Source organism: Pongo abelii, chromosome 18 (assembly GCF_028885655.2).
Source record: "Pongo abelii isolate AG06213 chromosome 18, NHGRI_mPonAbe1-v2.0_pri, whole genome shotgun sequence".
NCBI lineage: Eukaryota > Metazoa > Chordata > Mammalia > Primates > Hominidae > Pongo > Pongo abelii.
In genome coordinates this window covers 73,283,670-73,305,996 of record NC_072003.2, presented here as the reverse complement: position 1 = coordinate 73,305,996, position 22,327 = coordinate 73,283,670, and the positions used below count along the sequence as shown (strand labels likewise).

The 22,327-nt window shown below is 41.5% G+C and overlaps 1 protein-coding gene and 1 non-coding gene across 2 annotated transcripts in view; both read left to right on the top strand.

The window, feature by feature from the left end:
- The window catches only part of SF3B3 (splicing factor 3b subunit 3), a 48,296-nt gene that overhangs the window by 8,547 nt on the left and 17,422 nt on the right, over positions 1–22,327 (top strand). Inside the window, 8 exon segments of the mRNA NM_001132028.1 lie at positions 113–254; positions 2,928–3,040; positions 5,919–6,056; positions 6,685–6,788; positions 9,268–9,433; positions 12,044–12,139; positions 15,985–16,057; positions 22,069–22,220. Of these exon segments, the coding sequence (NP_001125500.1) occupies positions 113–254; positions 2,928–3,040; positions 5,919–6,056; positions 6,685–6,788; positions 9,268–9,433; positions 12,044–12,139; positions 15,985–16,057; positions 22,069–22,220 (984 nt within the window).
- On the top strand, positions 5,604–5,694 carry LOC112129482 (small nucleolar RNA SNORD111). Its single transcript, XR_002911879.1, has one exon. It is a non-coding gene; the product is annotated as a small nucleolar RNA SNORD111 (small nucleolar RNA).

Sequence of the window (22,327 nt, the reverse complement as noted above, 5' to 3'; positions counted from 1 at the left end):
AAAAGACATTTGTGGACTTCTGTTTCCTCATTTGTAAATTGGAGTCCTGATGTCCTTTCCAGATCTTCAATTTTATGCTGCTGATTAGTTTTTATGCCACTGTTCTCTGTAGGAAGCAGACAATGATCCAACAGGGGAAGCAGCAGCTAATACCCAGCAGACACTTACTTTCTATGAGCTAGACCTTGGTTTAAATCATGTGGTCCGAAAATACAGTGAACCTTTGGAGGAACACGGCAACTTCCTTATTACAGGTACTTTTCTTTCAGAGCTGCTTTGTACCCTTTTACTTGGTTCATTTTATGCCCAAACCTAATAGGTTTTACTTAAAGGGTTTGGGAATTAATCCATTTGTTGTGAACCTGAATACCCTGTTTATCTTTTGGACAGGTTAGAAGTTCATGTGGTGGAGTGATTTTAAAAAGTGTTGGGGATAAAGACTGTCTAGCTCCTTAATAACTCATATTCTACTGAGGGCAGGGAAGAGAAGTTGAAGGGAGCAGTCAGCTTGGAATATTGATTACTGTTAGTTGCTATGACAGTTTGGCTGTAGTCAATCTTTCCCCCTCATTCAAACCTGACTCTTTGAAAAGCCAAACAAAATGGACAGACCCAACAAGATAAAACTTGTGAAATTGAAAACTTAAACAAAATAGAAATATTTTTGAAGACGATTACCAGATTGATCCAAAAATAAATTAAAAACCTCAGTAGATCAGCGTTACAGAAATTGAAGCAGTAGTCCAAAATCACTCTCCCAAAAGATTGAGGTCCAGGATTTTCAGGAAAGTTTTTGTCTTCTTGTTGAGGGACATATATGTATTCCGTTTTAAAACAAGTTTCTTGGCTGGGCATGGTGGCTCACACCTATAACCCTAGCACTTTAGGAGGCTGAGGCGGGAGGATCACTTGATCTCAGGAGTTTGAGACCATCCTGGGAAACAAGGTGAGATCTTGTCTCAATGAAAAAGTAAATATTAAAAAAAAAAAAGTAAAACAGATTTCTCCAGAGTAGAAAAAGAGTAAATGCTACTGTGCCACTCTCTGAGTCTAGTATGACTACAGTATCAAAACTAGGGATGGACAGTAACAAAAAAAATTTGCAGGCTAGTTCATATGGTTGTAGATAGGGAAAGCTAACATTCCGGCAAATCAGATTCAGTGTTTTAAATGCACATAGCTAAGTAACATTTTTGGAGGAGCTAAAAGATGGAAAATATTTTCACGGTTGGAAATCAGTTCACCATTGGAAAATACACATTACTAATTCATTATATTAAAAGACTAAAGGAGTACAGCTACATTTGTGGTCATCTGCATTTCAGCAGGCTTGGGGAAAACTGATCTAGTTCTATTTTGAATCATTTGCACTTGAATTGATGTCTAAAATAAGATGGTGTTTGGGGAAGATACTGGAGAATAAAAATAAAGGACAGCACTTACCTTTGTTAATACATTAAGCAGACGAATTTTTGATCACGCATCTTATTACTTGTAACATATTACCATACCTTTCATTTACAAGGGCTTTTTCATTCTTTCAACACATTTTTATCGAGCCTTTGCAGTCAGTATGTGCTAAGTCAGTCTGCTGGATCTTGGGACTTCAGTGGTGAAAAATGAGATGTGGTGCCGCCTTTGTGCAAGATTGAGTCTGGTGGTGAATACAGATAAATAACCAAAACAATTACCAGAAACTGTGCCATATGCCATGATAGCACAGAGAAGAGGTTCCCTAAACAGGGAAAGGAAAGGAATGTGTTACAGAAAGCTTGCTGGAGTCTCTAAGCTGAGACCTGAGGGCTAGTTAGGAGTTAGCTAGGTGCAGTTGGAGTGGGAGAGGAAGTTTCAGTTGTAGGCAAAGGAAACAGCATTTACAAAAGCCTGAATACAAGAAATAACATGGTTCATTCAAATAATTAAAAGCTCATTATGATTTAACTATGAAGGGACTGGGGTAGGAGTAGGGGTGGGGTGAAAGCTACTGAAGGATTCTAAGTAGGGAAATAATCTGATAGATTGACAACCTCAGAAAGATTAATTGCTTACATTTTGGCTAATGAAATGGAGGATATTAAGACTAAGGCAGGAGACTGATGAGGACATTAAGAGATACTGGTAGCTGCTAAGGAGGTAGAATCAGGGCTTTGGGAGGAGAGAGAATTGAAGGATTATACTCAGGTGTCTGGTTTGGTCTGTTAGTTGATGGTAGTATTCTCTAAGGTGGAGAATCTAGGAGGTGGAGCAAGGTTGGGAAGGAACTTGAGTTTGTTTATGAACACACTGTTACTTTATTTTTATTTTACTTATTTATGTTTTTGAGATAGAATCTCGCACTGTCGCCCAGGCTAGAGCACGGTGGCACGATCTTGGCTCACTGCAACCTCCACCTCCTGGGTTGAAGCAATTCTCCTGCCTCAGCCTCCCAAGTAGCTGGGATTACAGGCACCCACACCATGCCTGGCTAATTTTTGTAGTTTTAGTAGAGACGAGATTTCATCGTGTTGGCCAGGCTGGTCTTGAACTCCTGACCTCAGGTGATCTGCCTTTGGTCTCCCAAAGTGCTGGGATTACAGGCATGAGCCACCATGCCGGGCCTGAACACACTGTATTTTAAAAATACCGGTGGAAGGTCCATGTCTAGTAGGTGATTTGATGTATTATAGGTCTGAAGATGAGAACTGCATTTGGGCTTGGAGGTGAACATTTGGGTATGTTATCTAGGCTGAGATCAAACCTTCCATGTAAACACAAACTATGCTTCATCCTTATCTACCATGAACATAAGGGAGGAGAAACACTTGAAATGTTTCTTAGCATCAGGCACATTACCATCATCAAGTTGTGCTGAAACAGAGGAAGAGTTGAAAGCTGAAGAAATTCATGTCTGAGTCAAAGTCACTGCTAAGTTTTATTTTCTCTCACAGTTCCAGGAGGGTCAGATGGTCCAAGTGGAGTACTGATCTGCTCTGAAAACTATATTACTTACAAGAACTTTGGTGACCAGCCAGATATTCGCTGTCCAATTCCCAGGAGGCGGGTAAGATCTTTGATTTAAGAGGAGAGATATTTGTGTTTAATTTTTGTGATTACAGTGTAGTCTCTTAGTTTGTTACCAAGTTAGTTTTTTTGTAAATTAAAAAAAAAAATTCAGTGACCCTGGGGCAGGGACGTAAATGTTGTTTTTAATAAAGCTGGTGAAATATTTTAGTAAAAGCCAAACAAATTCTCTTAGAAAGGGAATTAAAACTAATCTAATTTCTATTTCAGAGGAACCTATGGACAGTTATTAATATGAAATTCCTGAATGTTTCTAGTTTGGAGAAACCAGGCATATTTGTTATAGATAGATTGCCTTTTATTCTGTTTGGTTTGTTTTTTTTTCCAACATTTTTATTTTGAAAATTCTAACATACAGAAAGTTTAAAAACAATGAACAATGAATTCCCACATGCCTGTCATTTAGATTAATCAGTTATTAATATTTTGCTACATTTGTTTTTTCTTCCTCATGATATATCCATATACTTTCTAGGCTAAGCAATTTGAAAAGAAGTTACAGGCATTATGATGCCTCACTCCAATAATCTTCTAAGATAATGGCTCCCGAGAACAAGGACATTTTCCTACATTACCAGATTGCCAATATCATACCCAAGAAATCGTAACATTTTGTGTAGTAACCTTATGTATAGTTCATATTCATATTTCTCTCATTATCCCAAAAAGTTCCTTTGTAATTGGCCTTCAGTCTCGCTTAGTTTAGGATATTTCCCTCTCACCTTTTTTTTTTTTTCTGAGATGGAGTCTCACTCTGTTGCCCATGCTGGAGTGCAGTGTTGTGATCGTGGCTCACTGAAACCTCCGCCTCCCGGGTTCAAGTGATTTTCCCACCTCCGCCTCCCATGTAGCTAGGATTACAGGCATGCACTGCCACACCTGGCTAATTTTTTTTTGTATTTTTATTTTTTGTATTTTATTTATTTATTTATTTATTTATTTATTTGAGACAGTCTCGCTCTGTCAGCCAGGCTGGAGTGTAGTGGCGCGATCTCGGCTCACTGCAAGCTCTGCCTCCTGGGTTCACGCCATTCTCCTGCCTCAGCCTCTCGGGTAGCTGGGACTACAGGCGCCCACCACCACGTCCGGCTAATTTTTTTTTTGTATTTTTAGTAGAGATGGGGTTTCACCATGATCTCAATCTCCTGACCTCATGATCTGCCCGCCTCGGCCTCCCAAAGTGCTGGGATTACAGGTGTGAGCCACTGCGCCTGGCCTTTTTTGTATTTTTAATAGAGATGGGGTTTGCCATGTTGGCCAGTCTCGTCCCAAACTCCTGACCTCAAGTCATCTGCCTGCCTTGGCTTCCCAAGGTGCTGGGATTACAGGCATGAAGCGCCTTGCCAGTCTGGGCTAATTTTCTTTTTTTTTTTAAGATGGTGTCTTGCTCTGTTGCCCAGGCTGGAGTGCAGTGGCGCGATCTTGGCTCACTGCATCCTTGACCTCCCAGTCTCAAGTGATCCTTCTATCTCAGCCTCCCAAGTAGCTGGGACTACAGGCACCTGCTACCATGCCCAGCTAATTTTTATATTTTTAGTAGAGATGGGGTTTCACCATGTTGGCCAGGCTGGTATCGAACTCGTGACCTTGTGATCTGCCTGCCCCGGCCTCCCAAAGTGTTGGGATTACAGGCGTGAGCCACTGCGCCTGGCCAGCTAATTCTCTTATAGTCTGTGCCATAGTTTGTTTCCTCATGATTGTATTGAGTTTAATATTTCTGATATAATGACTACATAGGGAGTGATGTATAGGTGATATATATTCTCCATGATGTCACACATTGTGTGTACATAATGTTGGTTTATCTGATTGAGACATGAAATTGGTCACTGTTAAGGTGGTGCCTGCCCATTGTCTTCATTGTAATGCTGTCTTTTCTTTTTTTGGTAATCAATAATGGAATTTGATGGTGATCTTTGAGACTAGTGAATATCCCTCTTCCTGAGACTAGTGAATATCCCTCTTCCCCGGCGTCTTTTCACCCGGTGGTTTTGGTGTGGATTCTTTGAATCATTTACTGCCATCTCTCCCCTCACCCCTGGATTATTTATTTGCTGTTAAATATTTATCTGTTCTGGAGTTGAACTTTAGGATTTAATTTAATCTAATATGTAGTATGTAAGATTCCATCAATTTTAGAAAACCTTAGAAGAAATTTGGCAAGTTAAATTCTTCTTGTTAGTGGATAGGAAATCACTAAGTTGATTAGACATTGAGCACCTAACTGCCAGTCACTGTACTTGGCTTTGCAATAACAAAGTCTAAAACTTCTTGCAGAGCTTACTCGGTGGGAGAAATAGAAACTGTTGGAAACATTAAAAAACGCAAGCCAGGTGCAGTGGTGTGCCTCTGATTCCCAGCTACTTGAGAGGCTGAGGTGGGAGGATCCCTTGAGCCCAGGAGTTAGAGACCAGTCTGGGCAACATAGTGAGACCTTGTCTTGAAAAGAAAAAAAATTCAAAATCATATCTAAAGAGGTGTCTTTTAGGAATTAGGCATTTATTTGATGTAGAACAGGGTAGTTTGGATGGAGCAGCGTTTCACAGCCTGAAATGATGACTCTTTAAATTTCATGTCTCTTCTCTGACATTTTTCTCTGGAGACAGTTTTTGCCTTATGGATCTGATCAGGCTGTAGAGTGGAATTGGGACTCTTTTGGTTACCCAGATTTTATTAGATATTTATATTAGAATTTTGAGCTGTGGGGTTCCAGTGTTCTGGGTGGCAGGACACTGTGGATTAAAGCTTGTGCCTTTAGGCCTTAAATGTCATTTGTAATCCCTATTGGTAAAGCGCTGAATTCCAGAACTAAGAAGTACCCATTTCTAAGACGTCGATTGTGTTTTTGACTTTGCTAGAATGACCTGGATGACCCTGAAAGAGGAATGATTTTTGTCTGCTCTGCAACCCATAAAACCAAATCGATGTTCTTCTTTTTGGCTCAAACTGAGCAGGGAGATATCTTTAAGATCACTTTGGAGACAGATGAAGATATGGTAAGTAGACCATGGATGGACCAGTACAGCTACTCTATGAGATGAGATAGGTAAGACAGGTAATACTTTACAAGTTAAAAAAAATGGGAACTTAGAAAGTAGTTGCCCATGGAACCGTTATATGAGTATAGATTTTCTCTCTGGTTATCAGATTTTTGGTCTAGTAATCTTATATACAGTATAAGAGTGGTAATGCCACTTGTAGTGATTATTTTTAGGTGATAATAATTGGTGTGAAGAAGATAAAGGTCTCTGTTTCTACTAAAAACTGGTAATAAACATGATCTGTTACTTGTTTTATCCTATGGATGAGCTCTGTGAATAGTTGGGCAATTTCTTAGATAGCTGTTTGGATCAGGAATTGGCAAACATTTTTTGTAAAGGCCACATAGTAAATATTTGCAGCTTTTGTGAGCTACGTAGTCTCCGTCTCAATTACTCAACTCTGCCATTATAGTACAAAGACAGCCACAGCCAGTAATGATTGGCATGACTGGCCCATGAGCTGGAGTTTGTTGACTCCTGGTCAGATATGAAATACAGTATTTTATTTGCTACTCAGCCTGTGCTGTCTTATAATGTGGGGCTCACTTCACTTTGTACACCAGAATGTTTCTTTTCTCACCAGGTTACTGAGATCCGGCTCAAGTATTTTGATACTGTACCCGTTGCTGCTGCCATGTGTGTGCTTAAAACAGGGTTCCTTTTTGTAGCATCAGAATTTGGAAACCAGTGAGTAATCCTTCTGTTACCCTAGTTCACCCTGGTTGGGATAAAAGTTGGCAGCAGAAGCTGGGTGCAGTGGCTCATGCCCATAATCCTAGCACTTTGGGAGGCTGAGGTGGGTGAATCACCTGAGGTAAGGAGTTGGAGACCAGCCTGGCCAACATGGTGAAACCCCATCTCTACCTAAAATATAAAAATTAGCTGGGCATGGTGGCGGGCACCTGTAATCCCAGCTACTGGGGAGGCTGAGGCAGGAGAATCACTTGAATCTGGGAGGTGGAGATTGCAGTGAGCTGAGATCATGCCACCGCACTCCAGCCTGGATAACAAGAGTGAAACTCTCTCTCTCAAAAAAAAAATAATTGGCAGTAGGAAGGTGCAGCTTTGAGGCTTAGGGAGCTTTTCACAAGAATGTGTTAGTTCTTTCAAAAGAAAAGTTTGTTCTCTCCCTGTAGATTCTTTCTTTTTCTTACCTTCCTTTATTTTAGTGGCTTCAGTCAGTACTTCTGTGGGTATCTCCAGAACTATCTTTAGATTTGATGTCTCTTCTAAGCTTTTTGCTGAATATTTCATCAAATAAATTTTTTTTTTTTTTTTTTGAAATGGAGTTATGCCCTTGTTGCCCAAACTGGAGTGCAATGGTGTGATCTCGGCTCACCGCAACCTCTGCCTCACAGGTTCAAGCAATTCTCCTGCCTCAGCCTCCTGAGTTGCTGGGATTGCAGGCATGTGCCACCACGCCCAGCTCATTTTGTACTTTTAGTAGAGACAGGGTTTCTCCATGTTGATCAGGCTGGTCTCGAGCTCCCGACCTCAGGTGATCGCCCGCCTCGACCTCCCAAAGTGCTTGGATTACAGGCATGAGCCACTGCGCCCAGCAGTACTTAAGTATTTCAATAAGTATTTATTTGGTGAAATGGCCGGGCATGGTGGCTCTTGCCTGTAATCCATGCACTCTGGGAGGTCCAGGCAGGTGGATCACTTGAGGTCGGGAGTTCAAGACCAGCCTGACCAACGTGGAGAAACCCTGTCTCTACTAAAACTACAAAATGAGCTGGTCTCAAACCAGCTGGCCAAGCTGGTCTCAAACTCCTGACCTCAAGCGATCTATCTACCTTGGCCTTCCCGAAGTGTTGGGACTACAGGCATGTGCCACTGCGCCCAGCTGAGCCTTCTTAGCTTTTTGGGGTTTTTTTGTTTGTTTGTTTGAGACAGAGTCTTACTCTGTTTCCCGGGATGCTGGAGTGCAGGGGTGCAATCTCGGCTCACTGCATCCTCGACCTCCCAGGCTCAAGGTGATCCTTCCATCTCAGCCTCCCAAGTAGCTGGGACTATTAGCAAGGTGCATGCCTGGCTAATATTTGTATTTCTTGTAGAGTCTCAAACTTTCGGACTTAAGCAATCCAAGCAATCCACCTGCCTCAGTCTCCCAATGTGCTGGGATTACAGGCTTGAGCCACAGCGCCTGGCTGCTATTTGTCCCTTTGTGTCTAGCTCATTTTACTTGGCATAATATTTAGAAGATTCATGTTTAAAAAAAAAAAAGAAAAAGATTCATGTTTTGGTAGCCTGATTCATAAAAAGATTCGTAAAAAGATTCATTCCTTTTTATGGCGGAATAACTGATTGTATGTACATACTGCGTTTTGTTTATCCATTCTGCTGATGTACACTTGGATTGTTTCTACCTTTCACTATTGGGAATAATGCTGTGGTAGATGTTGCTGTGCTAATACCTATTTGAGTCCCCATTTTTAATTTTTTTGGGTATATATGTAGGAGTGGAATTACTGGGTCATGGTAATTCTGTGTTTAACTTTTTGAGAAACCACCAAACTTTCTCATAGCAGCCGCACCATTTTAAATTCCCAACAGCAGTGTATGAGGGTTCCAGTTTCTCCACATCCTTGCCAACTTGTTTTCCACATTTGTGATTATAGCCATCGTGCTAGGTATGCAGTGGTGGTATGAAGTGGTAGCTCATTATGGTTTGCCTTTCCCCGGTGATGAGTGATGTTGAGCATCTTTTTGTGTTTATTGGCCATTTGTGTATCTTTGGAGAAATGTCTATTCAAATCCCATTGCCCATTTTTTAAGAGTTGTCTTTTTATTTTTGAGTTCTCTATGTGTTCTGGGTACTAGACCCTTGTCAGAAATATGATTTGCAAATATTTTCTCTCATTTTGTGGGTTGTCATCTTACTTTCTTCCTTTGATGCACAAAAGTTTTAAATTTTGATGAAGTCCAGTTTATCTGTATTTTTTTGTTGCTTGTGCTATAAGTGAAACACTCACTGCACTTCCCAGATCTTTTCCCTGAATTGTTTTGAAACAAATCCTAGCTGTCATACTTAGTGATAACACCTAAAAATAATAACAATAGTATCTTAATATAATCAATTAGCTTGTGCTTTATGTTGATGCCAGACATTATCGTCAGGCAGAGAACTCATTACCAAAAGTTTCTCTTCTCTGCTTCTTTCCAGTTACTTATATCAAATTGCACATCTTGGAGATGATGATGAAGAACCTGAGTTTTCATCAGCCATGCCTCTGGAAGAAGGAGACACATTCTTTTTTCAGCCAAGACCACTTAAAAACCTTGTGCTGGTTGATGAGTTGGACAGCCTCTCTCCCATTCTGTTTTGCCAGGTTGGTGGGCCTTTCCAGTCCCTTCCACAATAGATCTAAAGTTAAACTGAGGTCTAGTCTAATAAATAGCTTTATTAGTATTTCCATGAACTCGCCAGTGTGTAAAGCAGTTAGAGGTAGAAGTTTGAGCACAAAAAATCATTAATAAGTCCTCGGGCTTTTTTTCCCATAATGATGAAACTCACGTTTAATGTAAAAATTCAGATCATATTCCTGTACAGCTTGAGGGGGAGGAAAAAATCAGACCATACAAGAAGTGAAAAGTAAAAGTCCTCCCCATAAACTTCTCACCCGTCTGCTCCATTGAGCCATATTGCTTATATTAACTTCTTGTGACTGCTTCTAGGTGTTTTCTCTGCATTTACAATCATGTATATGTTTATGTGTTCTATCTTTTTCTTTTTAAAATAAGTGGATTCATATACTCCACAGTATTCTGTGGTTGACCTCTTGTCATATAACAGTCTACATATAGCTGTATTTATTTAATTTTACCACAGTTCCTCTTTAAAATAGTTCTGAGACATTGGGATCAGTTGGTAACAGGAAGTTTTGAATCAAATTCTCAAGGAGGAACCTGAAGTGGCTCAGAATGGAGATTGTGTCTCTCATTGCTGGTGCTCAGTTGTGACAGCCAGGAATTTGATCATGCTGCTGTATCCTCAGTTGCCAGGGTTTGAGTAACCATTAGGGACCTCCTGTGTAGTTAATCACACTTCTGATGGGAGAGGAGTTTGTTCACTGGGTACTGGGGAAACAAGTCAGCATTCAGACAAGTTTAATTAAACCCATCTGAAATTAATTGCTTTGTTCTTCCTTTTTGAGAAACGATTAGTCTTGAGGGCAACAGAAAATAAATGTGACTAATTTCTTTTTTTTTCTTTTTGTTTTGAGATGGAGTCTCGCTCTGTTGCCCAGGCTGGAGTGCAGTGGCGCGATCTCGGCTCACTGCAAGCTCCGCCTCCCAGGTTCACGCCATTCTCCTGCCTTAGCCTCCCTAGTAGCTGGGACTACAAGCGCTCGCCATCACGCCCAGCTAATTTTTTGTATTTTTAGTAGAGACAGGGTTTCACTGTTAACCAGCCAGGATGGTCTCGATATTCTGACCTCGTGATCCGCCCGCCTTGGTCTCCCAAAGTGCTGGGATTATAGGTGTGAGCCACCGCGCCTGGCCAAGTGTGACTAATTTCTAATTTGATTTTTAGTGATTTTTTCACCTTCATTGGAATTTGAATAAATAATGTGTGTAAATAGTTTATTCATCAAGAATAAAATTAGCCAGGCATGGTGGCTCATGCTTGTAATCCCAGCACTTTGGGAGGCCGAGGTGGGCAGATCACCTGAGGTTGGGAGTTTGAGACCAGCCTGACCAACATGGAGAAACCCCATCTCTACTAAAAAAAATACAAAATTAGCCAGGCGTGGTGGCGCATGCCTGTAATCCCAGCTACTTGGGAGGCCGAGGCAAGAGAATCGCTTGAACTTGGGAGGCGGAGGTTGCAGTGAGCCGAGATCGTGCCATTGTACTCCAGACTGGGTAACAAGAGCCAAACTCCGTCTCAAAAAAACCAAAAAACAAAAAACAAAACAAAAAAAAAATGGCCAGTCGCGGTGGCTCACACCTGTAATCTCAGCACTTTGGGAGGCCGAGGCGGGTAGATGACCTTAGGTCAGGAGTTCAGGAGTTCGAGACCATCCTGGCCAACACGGTGAAACCCCGTCTCTACTAAAAATATGAAAACTAGCCAGGCATGGTAGTGGGTGCTTGTAATCCCACCTACTTGGGAGGCTGAGGCAGGAGAATCGCTTGAACCCAGGAGATGGAGGTTGCAGTGAGCTTACACAGTGCCACTGTACTCCAACCTTGGTGACAGAGTGAGACTCTGTCTTAAAAAAAATAAAATAAATAAAATGAATGGGAAGTTAAAGTGTGTATAGCAGGGCTTCTTAACATTTCTTTCTGCCATGGATCTTTTTGCTAGCCCGAAGCATCTGGATCCGATCTGAATAATGTTTTACTGTTTTTTTTTTTTAATTTTTTTTGAGACAAGAGTCTCACTCTGTCACCCAGGGTAGAGTGCAGTGGCACAGTTACGACTCACTGTGGCCTCAGCCTCCTGGGCTGAAGCGATTTTCCCGCCTCCGCCTCCTCAGTAGGTGGGACTATAGACACAAACCACCATACCCAGCTAATGAATGATATTTTTAAATGCATATGAAAATATACATAGAATCAGAATAGCAAAATATTTTTTAAAGTTGTGGAAAACAGATGTGCTTTATTGAGGTTTTATAAATAATAAGATGATACACTTAAAATGGGTGCGTTAATTTTTTTTAGGAGATTGGTGTGATGGCTGTATACCCTCCGTACTCAGATGTGCGTCTATGTTACAGTAGGCTCCATTGCTTTGCAGAGAGAGTAAAGAATTTTCATTTGAACTGTCCAGTTTGTCAAAACTACAATACAGATCATTCACCTCTTTTCACATATTGATCAACAGATAATTGTATTGGAAAGCAGCTGGATGTCTGGGATACTAGAGAATCAGAGTTGTGTTTGAAAACAGCACTGGAGACATTTTTTCCTCTAACTTTTTCTCTGTGCAGATAGCTGATCTGGCCAATGAAGATACTCCACAGTTGTATGTGGCCTGTGGTAGGGGACCCCGATCATCTCTGAGAGTCCTAAGACATGGACTTGAGGTAAGGTTGCAATTTCTAGATAATCTGCAGGGTTTGGAGGGAAGCACTGACAAAGTAGTTTATGGGTTTACTCTGATGTTGTCAAAGACATAGTTAAGGTATCTGTGAAAAAGTATGTTCTTTCTCCCTGACTTCCCCGAAGTTTATACTTCAGATTTTCTTTCTTTTTGTCGCCGAAACAGGGTCTCACTGTGTTGCCCAGGCTGGTTTGCAATGACATGATCTTGGCTCACTGCGGCCTTGACCTCTTGAGCTCAAGTGATTATGCTGCCTCAGCCTCCCAAAATGTTGATTACAGGTGTAAGCCACTGTGCCCAGCCTGTGCTTTTTTCTATTCCTCAACTTGTTAGCATGATAGCCCACATGGTCACTAGTCATGACATGGAAGCTAGGAAATCTATATGGAACATTTCACTTTCTGTATGTATCTAGTCTTAGTTAAATCAACTATATCAATGCTATATATATTTTTGTATCTTATTAAATTTATTCCTTATTATTATATGCTCTTAAATAGCATACTTTATATTTATTTATTCACTTATTTTTGAGATGGGGTCCCACTCTATCTCCCATGCTGGAGTGCAATGGTGCCATCATGGCTCACTGCAGCCTTGACCTTCCTGGGATCAGGTGATCCTCCCACCTCAGCCTCCTGAATAACTGGAGACTGCAGGCACGTGCCACACACCCAGCTAATTTTTGTATTTTTTGTAGAGGCAGAGTCTCATCATGTTGCCCTGGCTGGTCGTGAACTCCTGGGGTCAAGCAACCTGCCTGCCTTGGCTTCTCAAAGTGCTGGGATCACAGCCGTGAGCCACCGCACCTGGCCAAGTAGCATAATTTTTAGTGTTTATGCAATGTTTCACCAAAGTGGGTAGATCATAATTTATTTAGTGAATCTTTTATTGCTGGACTTCTTAGGTAATGTGGACACTAAAAGTTATCTTCTTGAATCCCATATTCTCTGTGTATCATAGTCCTAAGGTTAATGCTTTCTAGTGAGGGCCCTGAACTTAAACTTGTTAGGAATAAAATAAAAAGCTTCCTATAACAGTTTGTTTTGAGAGCTTGGGAATGGCAAACTGAGCTCTCAAAGAGGCCTGCTACCTGTTTCTGTAAATTTGTATTGGAACACACCCAAGATAATCTGGGTTTTGAATTCTGGCTCTACCACTTAATAGCTATTACTAAGTTTTTGTTTCTTCTGTAAAATGGACTTAATAATGGTACCTGCCATAAAGAATTGTGTGAATTAAATAAGTTGATAACAAACAAAGCACTTAGCTTAAGATATGGCATGAAGTGTTCAATAAATGTTAGCTGTTAACATTGCTGTTTCAGGGAATTTGAAAATGTTTTGTCTCTGCCAAAATATATTCATCAGTTCACCAAAATTTCAATGACTCAGGCCCAATTTAGAGCCATAGGTCTGGTTTTTGTTTATTTTTGTTGTTGTTGTTTTTGTTTTTGTTTTTTTGAGTGCAGTGGTGAGACCTTGCTTCACTGTAGCCTCCAACGCCCAGTCTCAAGCAAGCAGTTCTCCCACCTTAGCTTCTCGAGTAGCTGGGACTACAGGTGTGCGCCATCACGCTTGGCTAATTTATTTATTTATTTTTGGTAGAGACAGGGTCTTGCTTTTTTGCCAGGGCTGGTCTTGAACAACTGGGCTCAAGTGATCCTCCCACTTCACCCTCCCAAAGTGTTACGATTACAGGTGTGAGCCACCACGCCTGGCCAAGAGCCATTGCTCTTGATTCGTTAGTTACTTATTTCTCATTGGATCCTAGTGAGCATATGATGAAAGCTAGTGCTTTACACAAAAAATGCATATGTGCGGCTGGGCATGGTGGCTCACGCCTGTAATTCCAGCACTTTAGGAGGCTGAAGCGGCTGGATCACTCAAGGTCAGGAGTTCGAGACCAGCCTGGCCAACACGGTGAAACCCCTTCTCTACTAAAACTACAAAAATGAGCCGGGAGTGGTGGTGGGTGCCTGTAATCCCAGCTACTCAGGAGACTGAGGCAGGAGAATAGCTTGAACTGGGAGGTGGAGGTTGCAGTGAGCCGAGATCACGCCACTGTACTCCAGCCTGGGCAACAGAGTGAGACTGTCTCCAAAAAAAAATGCATATATGCATTAACAGAAAATTTTTGTATAGTGTAAGAGATAAATGACTCAAGAATCATCATTTTTTAGTTTCCTGCTACTTCTCTCCCCACTTCAAATCTATAGACACACCTTTGTTATATATAAAAATATTTTCTGAGGCGGGCGGATCACGAGGTCAGGAGATCGAGACCATCTTGGCTAACACAGTGAAACCCCGCCTCTACTAAAAATACAAAAAGATTAGCCAGGCATGGCGGTGGGCGCCTGTAGTCCCAGCTAGTCAGGAGGCTGAGGCAGGAGAATGGCGTGAACCCGGGAGGCGGAGCTTGCAGTGAGCCGAGATCGCGCCACTGCCCTCGAGCCTGGGTGACAGAGCGAGACTCCGTCTCAAAAAAAAAAAAAATTTTTTTTTTTAAATTGTTGAACGTTGTTTTATTCCTATACGTCTATTTGTTACACCTTGTTGTCTAACTAGATTGTGGTCTCAATTGAGCCAGGGTGATTGACAGTTTTACATTTGGTATAGACTATAGCATAATTGACAGCTGAATTTTATTGATGATGAAGTTCTTAGGTCTTCCTTCTAATTATACCAGTAAACTAGGAAAAGGGCTAGTCTTTCTGTGAATATACATGAGTTCTTCCTATAAGATGTGGGTTACATGCTATATATAAGTGGCTAGTTTATTGTCTCTAGATCATTTAAAAACATCTAATAATTTTAATTTTATAATGATTTTACATTTATAAAAAAATTGCAAAGATAGTACAGAGAGTTCCTGTATAACCCACACCCAGTTTTCCCCTCTAGATCATTTTGAATTTGGCTTAGATGTTTTGTTTACTCTTATGTTTGAGAACCTATAGGACATGTAGAGAATTATTCACTCTGACTTTAAGGAGCATAAAAATCTAATCAGACAGACGAAACAGTTAGTGCCTTAAGAGGTGGTGACTGATTTCTTTCTTTTTTTTGGAGACGGAGTCTTGCTCAGTCACCCAGGCTGGAGTGCAATGGTGCAATCTCAGTTCACTGCAACCTCCGCCTCCCGGATTCAAGCAATTCTCCCGCCTCAGCCTCCCGAGTAGCTGGGATTACGGCACCTGCCATCATGACTGGCTAATTTTTATATTTTTGCAGAGACAGGTTTCACCGTGTTGGCCAGCTGGTCTTGAACTCCTGACCTAAGGCGATCCACCCGCCTCAGCCTCCCAAAGTGCTGGGTTTACAGGTGTGAGCCACTGGGCCCAGCCGGTGGTGACTGATTTCTATGAGTGCTTATAGAGGGGAGAGGTGACTGCCAGCCAAGGGGATAAGGGAATAATTTTGTTAAAGGATGTGGCATTTGAATTGGTCCACATGGGATTTGGCCTTATGGGAGCTAGGGAAAGAAACGGGATGCTAATTTAGATGGCCTGATTGATTCCCAGTGATTACTGCTCTTCTGAGGATGGTCAGGGCATATTGTACTTGAAAGAAAGGGTATGGTTTTGGCTGCAGCAACTGTACCCTCTCAGACATCCTGTGACTTCTGCTTAAGACTGTCATGGGGATTGCCACTAAGAACCAGCCTGTTTGGTTCTTAGATTCTTGTTTCACTAGGTGGTTTCATCCTTTAAATACAGCATACGTTGTGAACCCTGCCTTTGAGACCTTATTTTTTGATGTGATTGTAAGCAGGTAGCTGAGTTGCATGCTCACTGGATCTGTGGCTTCCCTCTTCTCCTGTCAGGTGTCAGAAATGGCTGTTTCTGAGCTACCCGGTAACCCCAACGCTGTCTGGACAGTGCGTCGACACATTGAAGGTAAGCAGCTCTTTGCCAATGTCAAAATGAGGGTCTGGGTGCCATTGACATAGAAGGCTTAAAAGACTGCGTTCATAATACTTCTGTATCATTTCATTTAGCACCATATACCAGAAACTTTCTGGCCCAACACTGTTTTTGAGGCTCTTCCATTCAGGATGCCTTCACCTACCATTTCTTTTTGTGCAGGTGGGAAAGGGGGAACATAGGTTGGCTGTTGTATTTTAGTAGTACATAAAGGTTTCAATATCATAGAGCTGTCAAATGTGATATTGACTTTATATTCATAAAGTTACTGGTTTCATCTGTAAGAGGTATGATATGAGGGAAAGTTGTGCTTTTTCATTCTCCTTCAACTATATTCTTTTAAATTGTTTTTAAACCACACTGAAATTCAAGGTGGTGTTCTAGGAATTAAGAGATTTGGGAAAGCTTGTTAGTCTTGCTAGTGCTTAAGGAAAGCAGAGTGGAATTGAGTGGAATTCGAATTTTAGTGTGAGTAGAAAAGCGGGGATGGGGAAGGAGAAGGGAGTTTGAGCTCCTGGATGTAAATGGTCACCTGATCCTAAAACTTTGAAAGTAGTAGGAGAATGCCTAGTAGTTAGTGCAATAGCAGGGAAGTCTTGTGACAATTGAATTGCAGCCTCATAGAAAGAAAGCTCAGTCTCATTTTTCCCTTGATTCACATTGGAGCTACGTTTTTCTCTTGTTCTCTCAGGAATGTGGGATGGGTGAGTAACATCATCCTTGCCAGCAGACAGGTTTTTCAAGAAAACGGCTGTAATTCTGCCTGATATTTAGATATTCTGCCTGTATGAAACAGATTTAAGGAGTTGGGAAACATGTAGGAGGAAAACAACTTACTGTTAGTAGAATACTCATTTTTGTGGATTTAATTTTCATTGTAGGCATTTGAATCATATCCAAGTTGAGTAGAAAGGGAAAAATGTGAATAGGAAATGGGTAGGCTTATAAACTGAAGAGATAATTATTAGGCACCTGGTTTTATGTGTAGTATCTACATAGAAGTTGGTCCGTGTTGGTGTTTTACTTTGGCTTGGTGGCTTGTTGATATTAATGGCCCTTGAAAGCATTACCTAGACTGTTTGAATTAGAAACATGTTTTAAGATAACCTATTGAGTTCTTTCTTTCTTTTAACTTTTTAAATAAACTTTTTATTTTAAAACAGATTTAGGGCCAGGTGCGGTGGCTCATGCCTGTAGTCCCAGCATATTGGGAGGCCGAGGTGGGGGGATCACCTGAGGTCAGAGTTTGAGACCAGTCTGGCCAACATGGTGAAACCCTATCTCTACTAAAAATACAAAAATTAGCTGGGCGTGGTGGTGCACACCTGTAATCCCAGCTACTTAAGGGACTGAGGCAGGAGAATCACTTGAACCTGGGAGGCGGAGGTTGCAGTGAGCTGAGATCACACCACTGCCCTCCAGCGTGGGTGACAGAGCGAGACTCCATCTCAAAAAAAGAAAAATAAAACAGATTTAGGTTTACGGAAAAGTTAACTCTCACTTTTATGAAGAAGACAGGAAGTTATAGGGGTTGAGTGTCTCAAGACACAGTCTAGGTAATGGGAACAGAATATCCTGGCTTCTGAATCTCAGTTGAATGCCCATTTTGATTAACTGCAGTGAGATTCTGTGGGTCTTGGTGGTTTCTTTCAGGATAAGTTTAGTTTTTGAGTGCCCACCATGTACTCAGTGATTAAGATAGACTCTTTGCCTCAGAGCACTTGCCATCTAAAAAAAGAAGACAAATATACAAAACTGTTGTGTGTTGTGATGTGGTGAAAGGCACAGGTACATTGCTGGGAGGGGTTAAAGGAGAGGGCATGTGTTTGAAGGTCAGGGCAGGCTCTTTAGAGGGGCAGCATTTGCTAACTTAGTGATAGGCAGTTTGTTGGATTATGGAACTTGTAGTTGAACATTTTTCTCCTTTATTAAATGTTAGAAGTCTTGGAAAGGACTATATCATGCTAAATTTTACTCTTTAGGTACTGTAATTTGGGAGTCACCTATAAATACAGGTCGGGTTCTCTTTTGCTTCACTCACTTTCCAGATACCCCAAGTTACTATTGAGTGAACATTTCTTTTGCCCGCACATGCAGCAGTCTTCCAGGCAAATACTAACCTTGGCTGGTACTTGGTGATGCACACTACCAATACCAAGCCTTTTTTTCTCTTCCACAGGTGGCTGGTGAAGGTGCTGATCACCACAGGTGTGTACCTACTGCTAGGGTCGATGTGGGGTCTTATAGTTTATCCAAGGAGAGGGACCTGCACAAAATATTGAGGCTGCCCTGATGGTGTCTTTCAGAGGGTAACTTTGCAGTTGGATGTCACTGGGCATAATAGTGCTGCACACCGTCTGCCTGTGCATCAGGTGGTCTGAGGCAGGAGTCTGCCTCTCTACTTCCTCCCACAGAATTTGTCATATATGGTTAATTTGCCTTTTACTAAGCTAAAAGAGTCTCTAGCTAGAGAACTTTAGCTTCATACTCTCATAGAGTTGTACATTCCAGTGTATTGACTGAAAGATCAGGACCGAGAGAAAGCTTTTGAGTATATTCAGGACTTGCTGAAGCAAGATAAGTATCAGATACCCTTGTCTATGAAGTGAGAGGGAGTTACTGGAGCTTCAGGTATCTGGATGGTCGCTCACTTTACCTTTTGGAGTGAGCTGCTGGTTGAGCCTTAAATCCTAAGGCAACGCAAGTAGAAGAGAAAAGCATTCCCTCCTCTGGGGTCCTTAGCAGTGTTCAGACAGATGGGAGCCATGTTGAACTGAGACCTAAAGATACATTCTCATACCCTGATGGATTCTTCATTGAGGTATGAACTATTGCTTTTTCACATGAGACTTGCATTCCTTAGAAAAGGGCAGTGTGGATGGTACAGTTCCTAGTCATTTACCTTGACTAAAGCTTGGCTTTGTTCTGAACTCCAGCGTTTTTTTAAAAATAATATTTTGGGCTGGGCACGGTGGCTCACGCCTGTAATCTCAGCACTTTGGGAGGCTGAGGTGGGTGGATCACCTGAGGTTGGGAATTTGAGACCAGCCTGACCAATATGGAGAAACCCTGTCTCTACTAAAAATATAAAATTAGCTGGGCGTGGTGGCACATGCCTGTAATCCCAGCTACTAGAGAGGCTGAGGCAGGAGAATCGCTTGAACCTGGGAGGCGGAGGTTGTAGTGAGCTGAGATCGCGCCATTGTACTCTAGCCTGGGCAACCAGAGTGAAACTCTCTCCAAAAAAAAATAATAATAATAAATTTTTATAGAATTGGGGTCTTGTTATGTTGCCCAGGCTGGTCTTGAGCTCCTGAATTCAAATGATCCTCCCTCCCCAGTCTCCCAAAGTGCTTGAACCACCGTGCCCAGCTTGGACTCCAACTTTTAATCTGCACTCACTCTAGTACATAAGAGTTAACCTACTGCAAGTCTTTTTCACTGTAGAAGGAAGGGGTAGAAGTTACAATGTGCTTGGTATTCACAGGGCAGTGTTTATTTTGAGGAAGTCTGTGATGTAAAGCAGCTTTGAGACGTTGTTGGCTCTCCCACTTGTTGAATTGTCTAGCAAAAGTATGACCCTATTTAAGTTCACTGAGCATTTATTCTCTTTTATGTTTGAGTAGTCTGAAGTCTTGGTCGAAGGAAAGGCACTCCTCCTCCCTTCCTTGCCCCATTCTCTCCCATGGAAGTCAAAAGTTGTATGGTCTGTCTTTTGGAAGGTCACCTTTTCCCCTTGGTGAAGATCTGAGACCAGAAATCCTGGCCAGTTACAGCCTTTTGTTGTTTGGCTTTAATTTGCTTTGACACAGCTTTTAGGGTTATTAGGTTTCAGTAATGAGAACGTGGGAAATGATACTGTATTCATATAATATTAAAATTAACTTATTTTTACACAACAAAAATTTCCAGTACAAAAACTGAGAACTGGAGTAAAGGTTCCAAACTTGGTGTTATGTAGAGATGGATTTTGGTTTTGTTGTAAGCTACTGAGACATCCATTTCAGAGATAACCGTGTCCTTACTTGTTTTATGATAGTGAGTAGTGCTTAGTCTTACAAAGTCATCTTATAAGACGTTTCCAAAGCATTTGATATATGTTGACAGTTCTAGCAAAATAACCAAAAACCAAGTATCTTCTTGTCCAGTATTATTCCTTATGATTTGGAAATTGAACCTTTACTCTGTGGATTCCTGGTCTAACCATTATAGCATGCCCATTGGGAAAGATCTTTAATCCTTGTTTTTCAGCCACCATGGTAGGTACATATATATGCAATATTAACTGAAACAAAAGTTTCACAAAACAGTAATTTTCCTACTATATATGAAGCAACTTCATAAATTACATTTATTTCTGTTATGAAGTGCCTATTGTGCAACACATTAAATTGATTTTATTGTCCTGCTAATAGGGTAGAACACTACTGTAGGCCATGCCAATGATACATCTTTTTTGTTTGTTTTGAGACAGTCTCATTCTGTCGCCCAGGCTGGAGTGCAGTGGGGCGATCTCAGCTCACTGTGGCCTCCTCCTCCCGGGTTCAGGCAATTCTCCTGCTCAGCCTCCCGAGTAGTTGGAATTACAGGCACCCACCACCACACCCAGCTAATTTTTGTATTTTATTTTATTTATTTTTTAGTAGAGACGGGGTTTCACCCTGTTGGCCAGGCTGGTTTCTAACTCCTGACCTCAGGTGATCCACCCACCTTGGCCTCCCAAAGTGCTGGGATTACAGGCATGAGCCATCATGCCTGGTCGAATGATGCATCTTCACTTGACCCCTGCTTCTGTAAAGAATGCTGATTCTGCAGAACTGATCTTGTAACCTTAATCTAGCTGAACCTCATTTGAAGTCATCAGAACCAAAAGTATGCCCTTCATGTGGGTGGGTGGACCAGCCCTGTGGCATTGAGCTTTTGACAAGTGCTTAGGCAGACAGGGTCCTATAGCTGCTACTGCTAGGAGTGAGGCAGCCACTACATTGTGTGGTGCCTTGTCTTGTTCTGTCCTTTTTTTTTTTTTTACCTGATTTCTGGTTAAGGGGGTGTTAATACAAAAATTCAAATGTAAACTAGGAAAATCTCAACTCTTTAAAAAAATTAGCATGCCTTTAGTCAACATTTATCAAGCTTTATGCCAAACATTGTACTGGATGGGGACACTTGCAGAAGCTGTTGTATGTTGTAGGGTGAGATACTTGGAAAATAGATGGCCTTTATGGGATCTGCAGAAGAAACTTTGAGGGTTTCTGGTATACCTCAAGTCCTCTGACTTCCTTGAGAAACTCATTAGTGTTTATTCAACTACATTTAATTAGAAAAAGCAAATTCTAATAGAATTGCTCATGACCACAGGATTGTTCTGTTTCTAAACGTGAAAAACCAGAGAGGTCACGGAGTAACATATAAACAACCCCCGCCCTCCATTTCCTGGTTATCTAGTTTTCTTACATCATTCCCATTGGGACTAGGATTCTCAGCTTCCACCCCTAGAATGAGTTAGTCTCACAGAGGCTTAAGTAATTTCTTTTATTCATTAGAGCTTGTGTTCATTTCTACATAAGCTTCTTTTGGAAGAAGTTAGGGGTCTTTCCTAGTTAGGAGTATCTCTTCTTAGGAAGGGGTTGTGTGATTGACAACTGGCACAAATAAATGAAGCTCTAGCTCAGTATGTTCATGTATCAATATTGTAGTATTTAAAATGTCCTCATGTCTCCGATTCCCTTGCTTTGTCCTCTCACTTCTTTAGCAGATGTCTCAAGAAAATATTGAGGAAGCAGGGTATCATCTGTAAGCTCTTATGACCCCTAGTTTTCTTCTGGATCATCTTGCTCTGTGTGCATGTGTATGTGTGTATGTGTGTAATAACTACACATAGAAGAAGTGCCTTGGAAGGTTTCTGAAGAGAACTGTTAGTGTTTCATTTGGCTTTGTAATTCTAATGAGTTCTTATCTAACCAACTCCCTTCTTTTTTTTTCAGATGAGTTTGATGCCTACATCATTGTGTCTTTCGTGAATGCCACCCTGGTGTTGTCCATTGGAGAAACTGTAGAAGAAGTGACTGACTCCGGGTTCCTGGGGACCACCCCGACCTTGTCCTGCTCCTTATTAGGAGATGATGCCTTGGTGCAGGTGAGGGTTCTCAAAGCTTACCTGCTTGGCCTGCTTTGTTCTTTCTTGGCCTTCATTGTGATTCAGGCTGCTGTGTTCATGTCTCTTCACCCTCACCTTCCAGCAAG